This window comes from Brassica napus, chromosome C9 (assembly GCF_020379485.1).
Source record: "Brassica napus cultivar Da-Ae chromosome C9, Da-Ae, whole genome shotgun sequence".
NCBI classification, from domain to species: domain Eukaryota; kingdom Viridiplantae; phylum Streptophyta; class Magnoliopsida; order Brassicales; family Brassicaceae; genus Brassica; species Brassica napus.
The window spans coordinates 2,565,286-2,578,605 of NC_063452.1; the positions used below are offsets into that span (position 1 = coordinate 2,565,286).

The 13,320-nt window shown below is 36.9% G+C and overlaps 3 protein-coding genes and 1 pseudogene across 5 annotated transcripts; 3 read left to right on the plus strand and 1 right to left on the minus strand.

The window, feature by feature from the left end:
- Positions 1-14: 14 nt before the first annotated feature.
- LOC111206462 lies at positions 15-1,484 on the plus strand. The gene is made up of 4 exons (XM_022703374.2): positions 15-214; positions 377-496; positions 923-973; positions 1,094-1,484. The coding sequence occupies exons 1-4, from the start codon at positions 148-150 to the stop codon at positions 1,198-1,200; spliced, it is 345 nt and encodes a 114-aa protein (XP_022559095.2). The 5' UTR covers positions 15-147; the 3' UTR covers positions 1,201-1,484.
- LOC106428093 (acyl-coenzyme A thioesterase 2, chloroplastic) lies at positions 1,364-4,033 on the minus strand. 2 transcript variants are annotated; one of them, XM_048769654.1, is made up of 5 exons: positions 3,469-4,033; positions 2,504-2,681; positions 1,964-2,433; positions 1,756-1,884; positions 1,364-1,680 (listed from the first exon to the last, which is right to left on the minus strand). In XM_048769654.1, exons 1-5 carry the CDS (start codon positions 3,838-3,840, stop codon positions 1,546-1,548), a joined length of 1,284 nt encoding a protein of 427 aa, XP_048625611.1. In that variant the 5' UTR covers positions 3,841-4,033; the 3' UTR covers positions 1,364-1,545. The 2 variants fall into 2 exon arrangements, with proteins under 2 accessions (XP_048625611.1, XP_013724296.1); XM_013868842.3 differs by having other exon boundaries at positions 1,964-2,436; positions 3,469-4,030.
- Positions 4,034-4,775: 742 nt separating this feature from the next.
- On the plus strand, positions 4,776-7,721 carry LOC106428165 (FRIGIDA-like protein 3). 2 transcript variants are annotated; one of them, XM_048769651.1, is made up of 4 exons: positions 4,776-5,075; positions 5,483-6,479; positions 6,774-6,946; positions 7,077-7,721. In XM_048769651.1, exons 1-4 carry the CDS (start codon positions 4,791-4,793, stop codon positions 7,515-7,517), a joined length of 1,896 nt encoding a protein of 631 aa, XP_048625608.1. In that variant the 5' UTR covers positions 4,776-4,790; the 3' UTR covers positions 7,518-7,721. The 2 variants fall into 2 exon arrangements, with proteins under 2 accessions (XP_048625608.1, XP_048625609.1); XM_048769652.1 differs by having other exon boundaries at positions 4,877-5,075; positions 5,453-6,479.
- Positions 7,722-8,852: 1,131 nt separating this feature from the next.
- LOC106428119 lies at positions 8,853-12,615 on the plus strand (annotated as a pseudogene).
- Positions 12,616-13,320: the final 705 nt, after the last annotated feature.

Genomic DNA, 13,320 nt, shown 5'->3' on the forward strand with positions numbered 1-13,320 from the left:
TTAATTCTAGTTTTTGGTTGGTTATTGACTTTGCTTCGTTAATGTTTTCATTTATGTGAGAAATAATCACCAAATTTGAATTTGATATACAATTACTTTCACTAAATAAGAAAGTAATCATACATAGAGAGTGAGTAAACTATATCCATGAATCAAAATTCGAATTTTTATACGCAATTTCCAAGCATCCTATCCAACGGAAGGAGATCAAGAGGTTCGTAGGTTCTCTCTCTCTCTTTTTTTTTTGCTTCTATTGATAGTTATAAAAAACTTCAACACTTTTTGCTTGTAATGAAAAATTGCTATATACAAAGTGTGTGTGGTTGTTTTCTTGGCTAAAAGTAAAGAGTTAATGAAAATAGATTGGATTAAACAGGAAACTCCCACATCAAGCCAGCCTGTTGCATCCGGTTTCCAGATGGAAGACTCTTCTCCAAGGATTATATCTCGAGAGGGTTGCTTTGCGAGTGCAGGTTATCAGCTTCTCTGAGTAACCGTATGTATTCTAAATTTAGCCTTTAATCAAATTGTGACCTCTGTTCAATCTCATTGATCCTAGATTACTTTTGCTTCATCTGGTTACTGGACTTAATACTAGCCTGTTTAAGAAGCTAAGTGCATTATCTATGTGCCTCGTGGAACTTTTTGAACTGAGTTGTAGAGACCTTTATATACTATGGTGTAAACAGTATAAATATTGTGAGCTAGGATATTGTTAAAGAGTAACATTAAATTACTCATGCTACACATGTGGACTGCGAGTGGGATGGGGCTCTAGAATTCATCCCTGGTCGTGTAATAAAGAAAGTTTCACTTTCTGATCCTAGCAAAGTTCTAGTGCCATCCTTTGTTCCAGTAGTTTCTATGTGTATGTGCGTGTGTGTGTGTCACATATTCAAGAACTTTAGTATTATTATTGTAGGTTGGGCAGCTGCAATGCATCTATACAATGACCCTACTGTTGATGTGTCTGGTGAGTTTAAGTCTCTAAAGAATATTATTTAATGAATTGGTTAATCTTTCGGAATTTTTGGTATATAACCAATTCTTTCTTCCAAGAAGTATGATATATAACTATGTTCTAATCTTATAGAAAGACCAGTGATGTATCATGGTGGAGATGTGTTGAACGAGGCAAAACCATTACAGATACAGGCTTCAGGCAAGCAAGACACTACCTCCACCAAAGTTGCCAAGTGATTACATAACTAAGCTCTGTCGTGGACTGGCTGAATCAAAGGTCGTCACGTTCTAAACTGGTGCAGCGTCAACGTCCATTACATATTGAACTTTTGTCGGTTTCTTTCTTTTATTTGGATTTTGAGTTCTGATTTTGTTTTAGCTTAAGTAGCAAATCAATGAGTAGGCCAAATCATTGATTGAATTATTATTAGTAAATAATGTAGATACACAAGAAATGCGTTCTACATTTCTAGTTAATCTGTGGTCTCAGAGGATAAGACCTGATACGCAAAGTCTTTTATTACACGTAGCCATTACAGTATAGTTAAGTGTACTTTTGTTGTTTGCTTGAGAGTTCAAAGCTCATGCATCCATGCGGTCGAGGATATGACGCGCTTCTTCCTCTGTGGCAGGTACCACGTTCCGAAGCTTAAACCCATTGTTTCTAGCCTTTGCCTCTGGCCGTACAGTGAACTTAAAGTAGAATGTATTCGAAACCTACATCATATCCCAACAACAGACAAAATACCTCAATTAGACTCCAAATTTGATACGGTTGTGTTAGGATTTTACCTCACTGGAACGAATCTCTGGGCTTGTAACATGAGCAACAACTTCGATATTGATGAGCGGACAATCCACTTTATCCAGTTGAGTGTAGAGCACGCACGATTTGAAACGTAAGAAGTCCCCAACGTCCACCTATCATTGCAAGTCCCATTAGTTATTATTATTACACAGAAGGAGAAAGTTTAACAAGAAGTGTGAGTTGGATACAAACTGGTCTCAGGAAATCAACGTGATCAACTTCCAAGAAGTAAGGCACTAGACCAGCAAACGTATAAGCTGTGGAGAAAGCCAACTCAAACGCTCTGTGCATCAAAAAACCTCCAAAGATCCTGCCGTGGATGTTCCTTTGCTGCGGCTGGCATATCAGGGAGTTTTCGAGACGGGTGTCTTTAAGGAGAATGCTGTTTCTGTCCGCAAGTGCCGGCATGTCGGAGAAGATCCTTCCTTCAGCTAACAAACCCCCGAGCTTGTTGTACTCTCCGTGCTCGAGTTCTTTCCTCTCGCCTCCTCTCTTCTTCTTCCTCAAGTTGTTCCTAGCTTCAGCTTCCTCGAATAGAAGCTTCTCCAGCTCGGTTTCTGGAGAGAGGCGGTTGATGGGTGCGGCTTTACCGGTCTTGGAGTCACGCGCCACGAAAATGAAGTTGGCAGTTAAGGCTACTGACTCTGGAGAAGCATCAACATCTTCTGGAAACAAGCAAGTGTTTTTTTTTAGTTTAAGGCATGGTTGTAGTTGAGTTTGTAGAGTACGTACCGAGTTCAGATTGGATAACTTCGAGTTGAATCTCGATGGATGAGCGACCAACCCAAATGACAGAAGCAACAATCTTGAGATCAGTGTCGACACTAATAGGCTTCTTCAAAACAATCTTATCAACAGAAGCTGTGACCAGCAAGAGCGGCCTCGTTGTGCTATCATCATCAGAACAGTGCTGAATTACACAAAAATATTCAGATTCTGGTATAACGATAGCAACTTGATTACGATAAAATCACTAAGACGCTATTCGTTTGCATGTCGCTGCGACTAAATGTTGTTCGTTTCGTTGTGGCACTAAATTTTAATTTTTAGTAGCTATATTTTTAGCCATTTGAAATTGCTACTTGCCACTATTCGCGCGATTAGTCAGGTGACAACAAAACGAACAACAATCTATTACTTGCAATCTACGATCTATGACCTGATTGCGCGATTTGCAAACAAACAACGATCTGTGAGCAAATGTTGTTTGCTTCGTTGTTGCATGTTCTTGCAACTTCCGACCTTGCTACTTACGAGCAGTTGCAAGTCACATTAAATTTTAATTTTTGGTAGCTATATTTTAGCCTCTTGAAATTGCGACTTGTGACTGTTCGTGGCCATAGCAAAACGAACAACAATCTATTGTTTGCAATCTACAATCTGATCGCGCGATAAATGATCTCCAAACTGCAAACAAACAACAATCTCCAAACTGCTATCTACTATCTGATCGCGCGATCAATCTGATCTGATCGCGCGATCAATCACGCAACAACAACTTGCAACTAGTCACAAGTCGCAGTTGGCAAATAGTGCAACGTGTAAACGAAAATGTCCTAAACCCAAACTTAAAACATTGTAATATGAAACAGAACCTAACCAACCAAACTAACATCAAAGACACAAAACTCGCACCAAAACAGATAATCAACGAATCCAATGAAGAAAAAATTGCGATCGGATCGGAGCATATATACCTTGACGGAGATAGTGCCAGCCAAAGCGTCGAGATCTTCGAGCAAGATCCCGATGCGGACCTCGTTCCAGGGATCTCTGTACTGCTCGCGGAGGATGTAATCAGTGGAGAAAGGGTAGAAGATGGTGGTACGGCTATGTGAGGGAGTCCTTGTGAGAAGCTCGCTCTGAGGAGGCGCGTCTTTGGGAGGATCGAGGAGAGACTCGAAGATCTTGGACCTCGCTTCCCATAGAGCGATGGTGACGGGGGAGTGGTACATGCCGGGCCAGAGACTCAGGGGCTTACGGGTTGAGTCGGAGGATGGAGGTGTTACGTCGAAGGGTGAGGCGAAAGTGGAGACGACGGGGATGCATTTTGGAGAACTCGACTTCATTTTTTTAAGGAATTTATAAGAGAAAATGGAATTGGATTTGAAGAAGGAGAAGGTTTCTCGATTGGTGAATCAATCAGACGAAGAGCACTGGTTGATTTGCTCCCTTGACTTGGGAGCTTCTTCTTCCTGCTTTCGTGTTTTTTTTATAAGCTTAACTTGAAAGAGAAAGAGTCTCATCCAACACATTTCTTTTGCTTTTACCGTTCTTTTTTCCTCAACTTTTTTATTAATTAGTTAGTTAGAGGTGTGAGAGAGAGGAGGGTCAATGTGTTTTAAACCGGGAAAAAACCCGAATCAAATCAATTCTAATCGAACCGGAACAAATCTTCACAAAATGAACCGGGATCAAACAGCAATATGAGCAGAGTGAAAACATCCACTCCATTATAAATTAACCATCTTATGATTATTCATTCATGATTTATTATTGATCAATGTCATAAATACACAAAACTATTTACATATTTAATTTTGTAATATTACCTCTCAATTTTGAAATGTGTTCAATTACAAATACCGGTTTAATGTGGGTAAACTGTATATAGTAGGGAAATGTCCATATTTGTTGAGGGATCATTAAAAGAAAGCCTATTGGTCGCAGTGTGATACCAATATGAATTTGCTGCCTGTTGAATAAAATTTAAACTTTTTATTTAACAAGTTTTAGAACCCAGAAATATTACTACATTGATATGAGTATTTTTTTTTTAATTGTTCCTAAATTGTTTTAAAAATGTTGGGTTTGTAAAACTATTTACTTCATCAATTTTGATAAATAGCAAAAGCGAAAAAAATGAAACAAAAAGAATATTATTTTATTAGGATAAACATGTTAACTTTTATCTGTATATTTCCCGGCAGTTTCAGACAAAATCACGTGACAAACTTATCTTTACAGTAGGACAATCCACTTATCGACTCGAGCAACTCCGGTCGTCTGGTCGAGCCAGATGGTGGAGAATGAGCCACCACACCACTCTCTCACGTGCCTCGACTCACATAGTTACATTAGTAAAAAAAAAAAAACGAAGGCAACGAAGCAAGGTGTTTTTTCTTTGCCTCCCTTCCACACTTTCCTCTTTCCTTCCACGCTGCCTTTTAGGGATTTCACTTTCCTCTTCTCTTCTCTCTCGCCTTACCCGAAAATATCCTCGATCGCTCCAAGATGGATCCACCATCTTCTCCCGGTTCTTCCGATCTCTTCTTCTAGTAATCACCTCGTCTATATTCTCCAGGTATACTTGTTTCCTCTCTTCTGGTGTATCATCTCTGTTTGCTTTTGCTTCGTGTTCGTTTTGTATCCACTGTAGCTAGGGTTTCCTGATTTTTTCCCAAAAAATGTATACCAAGACTCTAGAACATCGACTGTGTGATGGATTGAGTAGGTTGCGTACCACAGAATCATTAAAATCATCTCAATAAATCTTAATAATGTATGGTTGCTTGCTTAGCTTTTTTTGTGTATAGTAACTCATTTTCTTACATAGTCATCTACTATGACTTGTATAGTTTTGCTCTTTTTTTTTACATTTTCTTTTTAATTTCTGTAACGACTGAAGATGTCACTGGACTTATTCTTTTATTCCATTGGTCTTGATGATTTAATTTGTAGTTGATATCTTGGAGTTTCCACCTTCTTTAGCTTTTTTTCATGATGGAGGATACTCGCTCCGTTGCTTCCCTCATGGACTCCACGTCATCCAAGATCCAGCAGCTTCAGAAGGCCTTTGCCGAACTCGAAAGCCAGCGCTGCGCCGTAACACTTAATCTAAAGTGGAAGGAACTCGAGGAGCATTTCCACGGGCTCGAGAGGTCCTTGAAGAGACGGTTCCACGAGCTAGAAGATCAAGAAAAAGAATACGAAACCAAAACAAGGAAAGCACAAGAGCTACTGGAAAAAAAGAAAGCTGCAGTTGAGGCCAAGGAGAAGGCGTCGCTAGAGAGGCTTCAGAAGAAGAGAGACTCCGCTGTGTTCGCTATCAACAGTGCGTTGGATAAGTATAATAACGCTCCCATTGCTGATGGTAGTATTACTGATGGTACTGTGCAAGAAGATGCTGAGATCTCGCCTCAGGTGAAAGCTTATCCGGAGCTACTGAAACTGTGCAAGGATATGGACTCGACGGGGCTCCATAAGTTTGTATCAGACAATCGCAAGAACCTTGCGTCGCTAAAGGAAGAGATTCCTCTAGCGTTCAAGGTTGCAGCCAACCCAGCCACTCTAGTGTTGGACTCTTTGGAAGGCTTTTACCCTATTGAGTCGTCACCACCACCCTCTGATGGGAAGAAAGACACTAACCTCTTGGGAACGCGGAGGACATGCGTCATGCTGATGGAGTGCCTTAGCATACTGTTGTCTCGTCTCGACCGCAGCTCCCTCGCTGGTATTCTCTCGGAGAATGTTAAGCGTAGAGCGAAAGCTATTGCAGGAGGATGGAATCCGCTGCTGGAAGGTCTCGACATGGATGCTTGCAATGGTAACTCTTTGGAGGCCCATGCGTTCCTGCAACTGCTGGCTAGTTTTGCTGTTGTTAAGGACTTTAAAGAGGATGAACTCTTGAAGCTGATCCCAATGGTTTCGCGTCGTCGCCAGGCTGCTGAGCTTTGCCGTTCTCTTGGACTCTCAGAAAAAATGCCTGGTTTGTTATCCTACATTGTTATGCCATTCTTTTTATAATCTGGTTGATGTTTGGTATATATAGTGAACAATGTTCTAAAAATCGGTCTAAGCGTCCGCCTAGTGCATCCACCTATTGCAAATTAGACCTAAAAGAAGATATTCTAAAATGATTTAACAAAAAAAAATGAGTTAGGCATTCAAAAAATCGCTCTAGGCACCCGCCTAATCAATAAACCCATATAAGAGCGTTGATAGTGAATAACTAAACCTTTTTTTGCCTTAATATATAATGTGCATGTTCTGTTTATTGCAGGTGTGATTGAAGTTCTCCTGAACAGTGGAAGGCACATTGATGCAGTTAACTTGGCGTTTGCATTTGGACTCGCAGAACAGTTCCCACCTGTTGAGTTACTTAAATCTTACTTGACTGAGGCAAAGAGATCTTCCTCTCAAGGGAGACCTGACAATACATCACCTGCTGTTCAGGCTAGTGTTCCCTTACTTAAAACAAACGCATTCATTATTATTTTACTTTAGGAGAATGAAGCATCTTAGGACTTGCTGACGCAAAATTCAAGCTCAGATTATGATACATTATTATGTGTGCTAAATGCAGGATGAGTTCAATGAGAGGGAGCTTACAGGTCTTAAAGCTGTGGTAAAGTGTGTCGAAGTGCATAACCTGGAAGAGCATTACCCAGTTGAGCCACTTGAGAAGCGGATTCTGGAGCTGGAGAAGGCCAAAGCTGAGAAAAAGAAAGCGACAGAACCCGCAAAGCCTCAGACGAAACGACCACGTGGTGCTCAACCCCGAGTCACTGACAACAACAACAACAACAACAAGACAGGATATGGTAGAGTCATCATCCCTGAGAGGTATCCGCAGTATGTGTATGACAATAGACCTTTCCTTACCGGTCCAGTCATGGCAGCACAAGCTCATCCGCCTCTTCCTCCTCCTCAGACTTACACTTTCAGTCCTGCTGCTGCTGCTCACGGGAACTTCTACGGGAACTGCTATCAGTACCAGGCTCCTCCTCCTCCTTGCTTCCACTAAGGTGATGATGAATGTGACTGTGACTCTCTCTTCTATGGTGTTAACTTGTGGCAGCTCTTTAACCCCTTCCTCTCCTACTACCTGTTTTTTCCTTTGTTGTTGTGTTGTGTACGGATGATTTTAATATTTTCTAAGGATCAACCCTACTCAAAACAAAACAAAAATTTACTCAGAATTTTCTATTAATTATATACATTTGTTGTATTGCTTTCTTTCCTGCTCCGTGTTGAGTGGTGGATGGATTAGATCAACATCCCCTGTATATTAATTAAGAAACATTACGACTTTTTTTTTAAGCCACATAATTCTTAAAATCACTAAAAAAATAGGTTAGTACATCTAATTATATAATAAGTTTTTTATTAAACTAACCATAAATTCATTATTAATGTTTTTTGTTATTTTTTTTAAATAAAACTTACGGAATTATCTAATGTGGTTAAAGTATATATATGACAATTAATGATTTTAAATAATAAAGATTTGATAAAAATTAGTTTATCTTCTATCTTATTTGTTTAATTTTAAACTAATAAAATAAATTAAACAACCACATTAACCATATAATAAAAAATAGATTTTTATGTATATGTTATATTTTGAATTTTCAAGAAGAATATAAATTACTAAAACTGTTAAAAGTCTCACATTCAAATTTTGTTATCCATAGTTTAAAAATTTTGTTATGACAACATACAAATGATTACAAAATTATATAAGTAAAAAGTCTAATTTAATTATTTATTAAGATTAAAAGATATATATATATATATATATATATATATATATCATTTTAAATTAAATTATGTACCATATAAAATACATAAATATTTTAATTTCGAAATTTACTTTAATTTTTTTTGATCAAAGCTTTGAAAAAACATTAACAACTTAATTTTTTAAAAATTATAAATTACTAAAACTATTAATCCCACATTGAAAGTTTTGTTATCATTAATTTAAATTTTTGCTATAAAAGATACAAATGATCAAAAAAATCATTGAGTAGAAAACATTATTTAATAGACATTAATATTAGAAATATACTATGTTTGTTCATATCATTTAAATTTAATTATATATACTATCAAATAAAAACATTATTGTTTAGATCAATAAAATTGATTTATATGTTCACATTAATTTAATTATATATGTAATAGTTACTGACTTTAAATTATTCAATATATATATATATATATATATATTTATTTATTGTTTATCCCGTGCAAGACGCATGTCTTAATCTAGTTTTCTCTTAAGGAATGCCTATCTGGACTAGTTTTCAGAGCAAAGCTTCTTTTGTAGCAGCTGACAGGAGTTAGTTTCACTCATAGTAATGGTCTACATAGTGTTTACGGCTACATCACACCCAAACATTTGGCTACTGTGTATGTATATACTATATAGTGATTTGGTCAGAAATCCTTAGTGTAAAAGACCCAACAAGGAAACCATTGCCGTCTCAAATTATTCATGGTCTGTTCAAAATATTTCTGGACTCTGTTTAAAAAATATTAACAGTATATTTAATGATGTAAAAGAATAATTTAAAAGTTTAGAGTTCTTTTTATATATCTTTAACTTCTTGTTTGAAATTATAAGCTCTATATTTAGTACTATCTTAATTTTTTTAAGTTCTAGACCATAAAATATAAATTTATTTTTAAAAGTTTTTAATTTTAATTTTATTTTTAGATTCGGAACATGTTTGACCGCTCCAGTTGCTCATTGTCTTACGTTTTTGAGCTTCGTTTTGTTGGTCAACACATTAAGATAAAGTCTGTTGGATTTTGAGCTATTATGCATACGCGTGACGGCTAATTTAAATTTTCAATATTTGACTACTCTATATTCAATTTCTGAACAACTCAAACTATTCTTTGAATTTATATTTTTACTCGACAATTCGCGCATCATTTCAAGGTTGAAGATCATTTGTGAGAAATCTCTGGTTTAACTTGATTCTTGTATCAATCGCAGCAATGTCGCTGGTTCGGACAACGTTGACTGCTCTTTTTCTAGTCGCTTTACTGTAAAACGCTGCGGCAAGACTGCAAAGTATTGTTAAGCTCGTGGCGCGGTTGCAACTGACGATGGACGGTGTTCTGTGATCGGGATGAGTGTTCTTCGACAAGGAGGAAACTCTATTGATGCGTCGGTGGCCGCTGCTCTCTGTTTGGGCGTTGTGAGTCCAGCCTCTAGCGGTATAGGAGGTGGAGCGTTTACAGTGGTAAAGATAGCTGGCGGGAAGGCATTTGCTTATGATTCTAGAGAAACAGCTCCTCTACGTGCCACTGAGGTAATAGCGTCTTATGAATCATAGACAACCTTTGCTTTACTCTTGGTGTAGAACGTTAATGTGGGTGATAACATTTTATTCCTTATATATTAAAAGAGAAACATTTGATATTAATGTGTTCACACTGTGTTCGCCACGCGCTAGCTTCACATCGATTTGAGAATGAGTAGGATGATGTGTTACGTGTAGAAAACATCTTAATCAAACTCTGAATAAATGTGTTCACACTATGTGCTATTTTACGGGTTTTTTTCTCAATATAAAACTCACACGCATGATTCCATTGATTATACAAAGATTTCACATATAAAGACAATTTGCAAAAAAAATTTCACTAATTTCTAACCTTATATTAATTTTACTTAATTTTATTTTAAGATTTTTATTTTCATGTATTATTTTGAACAAAAATATCTTTTAATGTTATTTAAAGGTATCTTCGTATATTTATCAACCACTTTTATATATTTTTACATACACATACATGTGCATATTGACGTGAGCACATATATAACTAAATATTCACCTAAAGTGAGGATTCTAATTCTAGTGGAAGTTGGAATATTTTTAATGCTTTCTTTAACCATCGACCCAATTATAATGATATGACTTGTCTTAATAATTTTCTTTTCTTTTTCGTCAACTATTATCTAGATTTGATTTGATTTTGCATGCGTTTAGAAATTATAATAAGAAACCATTTGCTTGACATCAGGATTCAGGACTTTATAAAATTCATATAACATAAAATCAAACAAATAATAATATTTTTGGTTATCCCCGGAGAAAAAAAAAACAAAAATCTCAAGCATTTTAACCAAAGAAACCAAATTAAATATGAATTTAAAATAGTAGTTATATTTTAGGAGATTAAAAACCGAAGCCAACTTAAAACCAAACCTATATCCAGATTAAATAGACGTAATGTCTTCTTATCTTAAAAATAACGAAATTAATAATCTCATTTCGTGCAAAGCGCAGATTATTACCTAGTTATCGTTATTTTGTAGTTATCGTTATTTTGTACACGCTTTGCAGCTCAAATAGCGTTTTGTAACATATTTTCTTTTTAAATACGTCTTTAATGTGATTTTCAGCCTAATAGTTTCAATATATTCTTACATCATAGACATTTATTGGGTGTTTTTCTTGATGTAGAATATGTATGGTAGCAATCCTGATCTAAAGAAGAAAGGAGTCTTATCAGCAGGCGTTCCAGGGGAAGTAGCAGGATTATTCACAGCGTGGAAACAACACGGAAAGATCCCATGGAAGCAGTTAGTGACTCCAGCAGAGAAACTTGCAGAAGGAGGATTCAGGATTTCAAAGTATCTCTACATGCAGCTGAACGCGACAAGAGCAGATGTCTTGGCAGACAAAGGTCTCTCTGAGCTATTTGTTTCTAATGGACAGCTCAAGAAACTAGGGACGATTATCCATAACAGAAAATTGGCTTTTACACTCAAGCAAATAGCTGAGAATGGTCCAAAAGCGTTTTACAATGGCACGGTGGGTGTTAGCCTAGCGAGCGATATTAGTAAAGCTGGAGGGATAATAACTTTGAAAGATCTGCAAAGTTATAGAGTTAAAGTTCGAAAACCGTTGTCCGCAAACATTCTTGGATACGAACTACTCGGTATGCCTCCTCCTTCATCAGGTGGCGCTGCAATGATGCTTGTAAGTCTCATTTTATAGTGATTTTTTCCACATATCAAACAATCTTTCTTAAACGATATTTTTTATAAAAAAATTAGCCTAGATATTTACAAAATCGGTCTTAGGAGTAACATCTACTCCAGATTTTGTAGATGTTACTAAGGTTGTTTCAGATATGCTGTCTCCAGAATTTGCAAAAGACTTGAAGAAGAAGATAAACGATGACAAAACCTTTGATCCAAAATATTATGGCGGCATGTAAGGTTTTTCATATCTTAAACCCGCTGGTTTCTTCTTTGTTTCTTGATTTATTAATATTCGTTTCTCCAATTCGTAGGTGGAATCAAATCGACCATCATGGAACAAGCCATTTATCTATCATAGATCGCGAGAGGAACGCTGTTTCGATAGCTACCTCAGTAAACAGTTGCTTTGGGGCAGTTATGCTATCTCCAAGCACTGGAATCGTTCTAAACATCCAAATGGATGATTTTACGGTCCCAGCGAAGTCCAGAAGTGACTTAAATGTGCCGCCTCCGGCACCAGCGAGCTTCATCAGACCCGGGAAACGACCATTGTCCTCAATGTCACCCACCATTGTACTCAAGGTTTAGAAAAAACATGTTACTTGTGTTACAAGAAACTGTTAGTTAGGCTCCAAACAATGGGTTTTCATGCGCTTGTTTACGTAGGACGGTAAAGTGAAAGCTGCGGTAGGTGCTAGCGGTGGAGCGAACATCATCGCCGCGACAACAAAAGTTTTCTTGAATCATTTTTTCCTCAAGATGGATCCTCTTTCTTCTGTTTTGGCTCCACGAATCTACCATCAGGTCATTTGCTTCTCTTTTTTTCTTATACCCAAGAATCTTTTATAACTAAAAAATGTTTTTTTTTGTAATTCCATTTTGCAGCTGATACCAAACAGAGTTTTGTTTGAGAATTTGACGACAGTGTTGAATGATCATTTCGAGATACCTAAAGAGACAAGTGTTGGAAAAGAAAGGTCATGCTCTAAGGCCAATGACCGGAGCGACGATTATTCAGTTCATAGTTCAAGAATTCGATTGAAGCTCCCGTGGAATGAGTAAGCTTGTGGCAGTTAGTGATCCAAGGAAAGGAGGGTTCCCCTCAGTATATTGAGATTGTATTTAGTTTTACTGCCATTGTTAATTTATTGCACCGAACTTGCGATGATTAACCTTTAATTGACGAATAAAATAAATAAAATTTGTATTGTTATTTTTTTTGTTTTTGCAATAATGTTGATCCAATCTTAATATAGGGAATATTGGAATTAGAGGTTCCATTAAACGACCAACCTTAATGCTCATGTACGTTAGTGGGGGGTTGTGTGACGTGGGAGCAACATATAAGTTAAGTTCATTTCATTCATAGCTAGATCACAAACCCGATCATATCAAACTTTGTCAAAAAAAAATGACAATACAAATGTATCTACCTTGAGAATATTTCTTCATGACGTAACATCTAGGGCGATATCTACGAACAAAGATACATGAATTTTTGTTTTGTATCTGTGATTAGTCAGACGAATTAGATGTCAAAAAGAAGAGTAGACAATTATAGAGATAAGAATAATTGGACGATTACAAATTAATCAAATGTGTTGGTTGTGATGGACGACAGCTCGAGTAGCATGGCTTTATTGTGTTGCCTTTGTCAAATGAATGAGTGATAGTCATGTCATGTATACGTCTAACTTTTCGACATTTCACCTTATTTTATTAAACAAATGAAATAGGTACACTACCGCACGTTAAAGGCATCAGCTTAGACTATAAGAATCTGAAAATGTGTCTGAACCTTTGAAGCTTTTCAACTGTT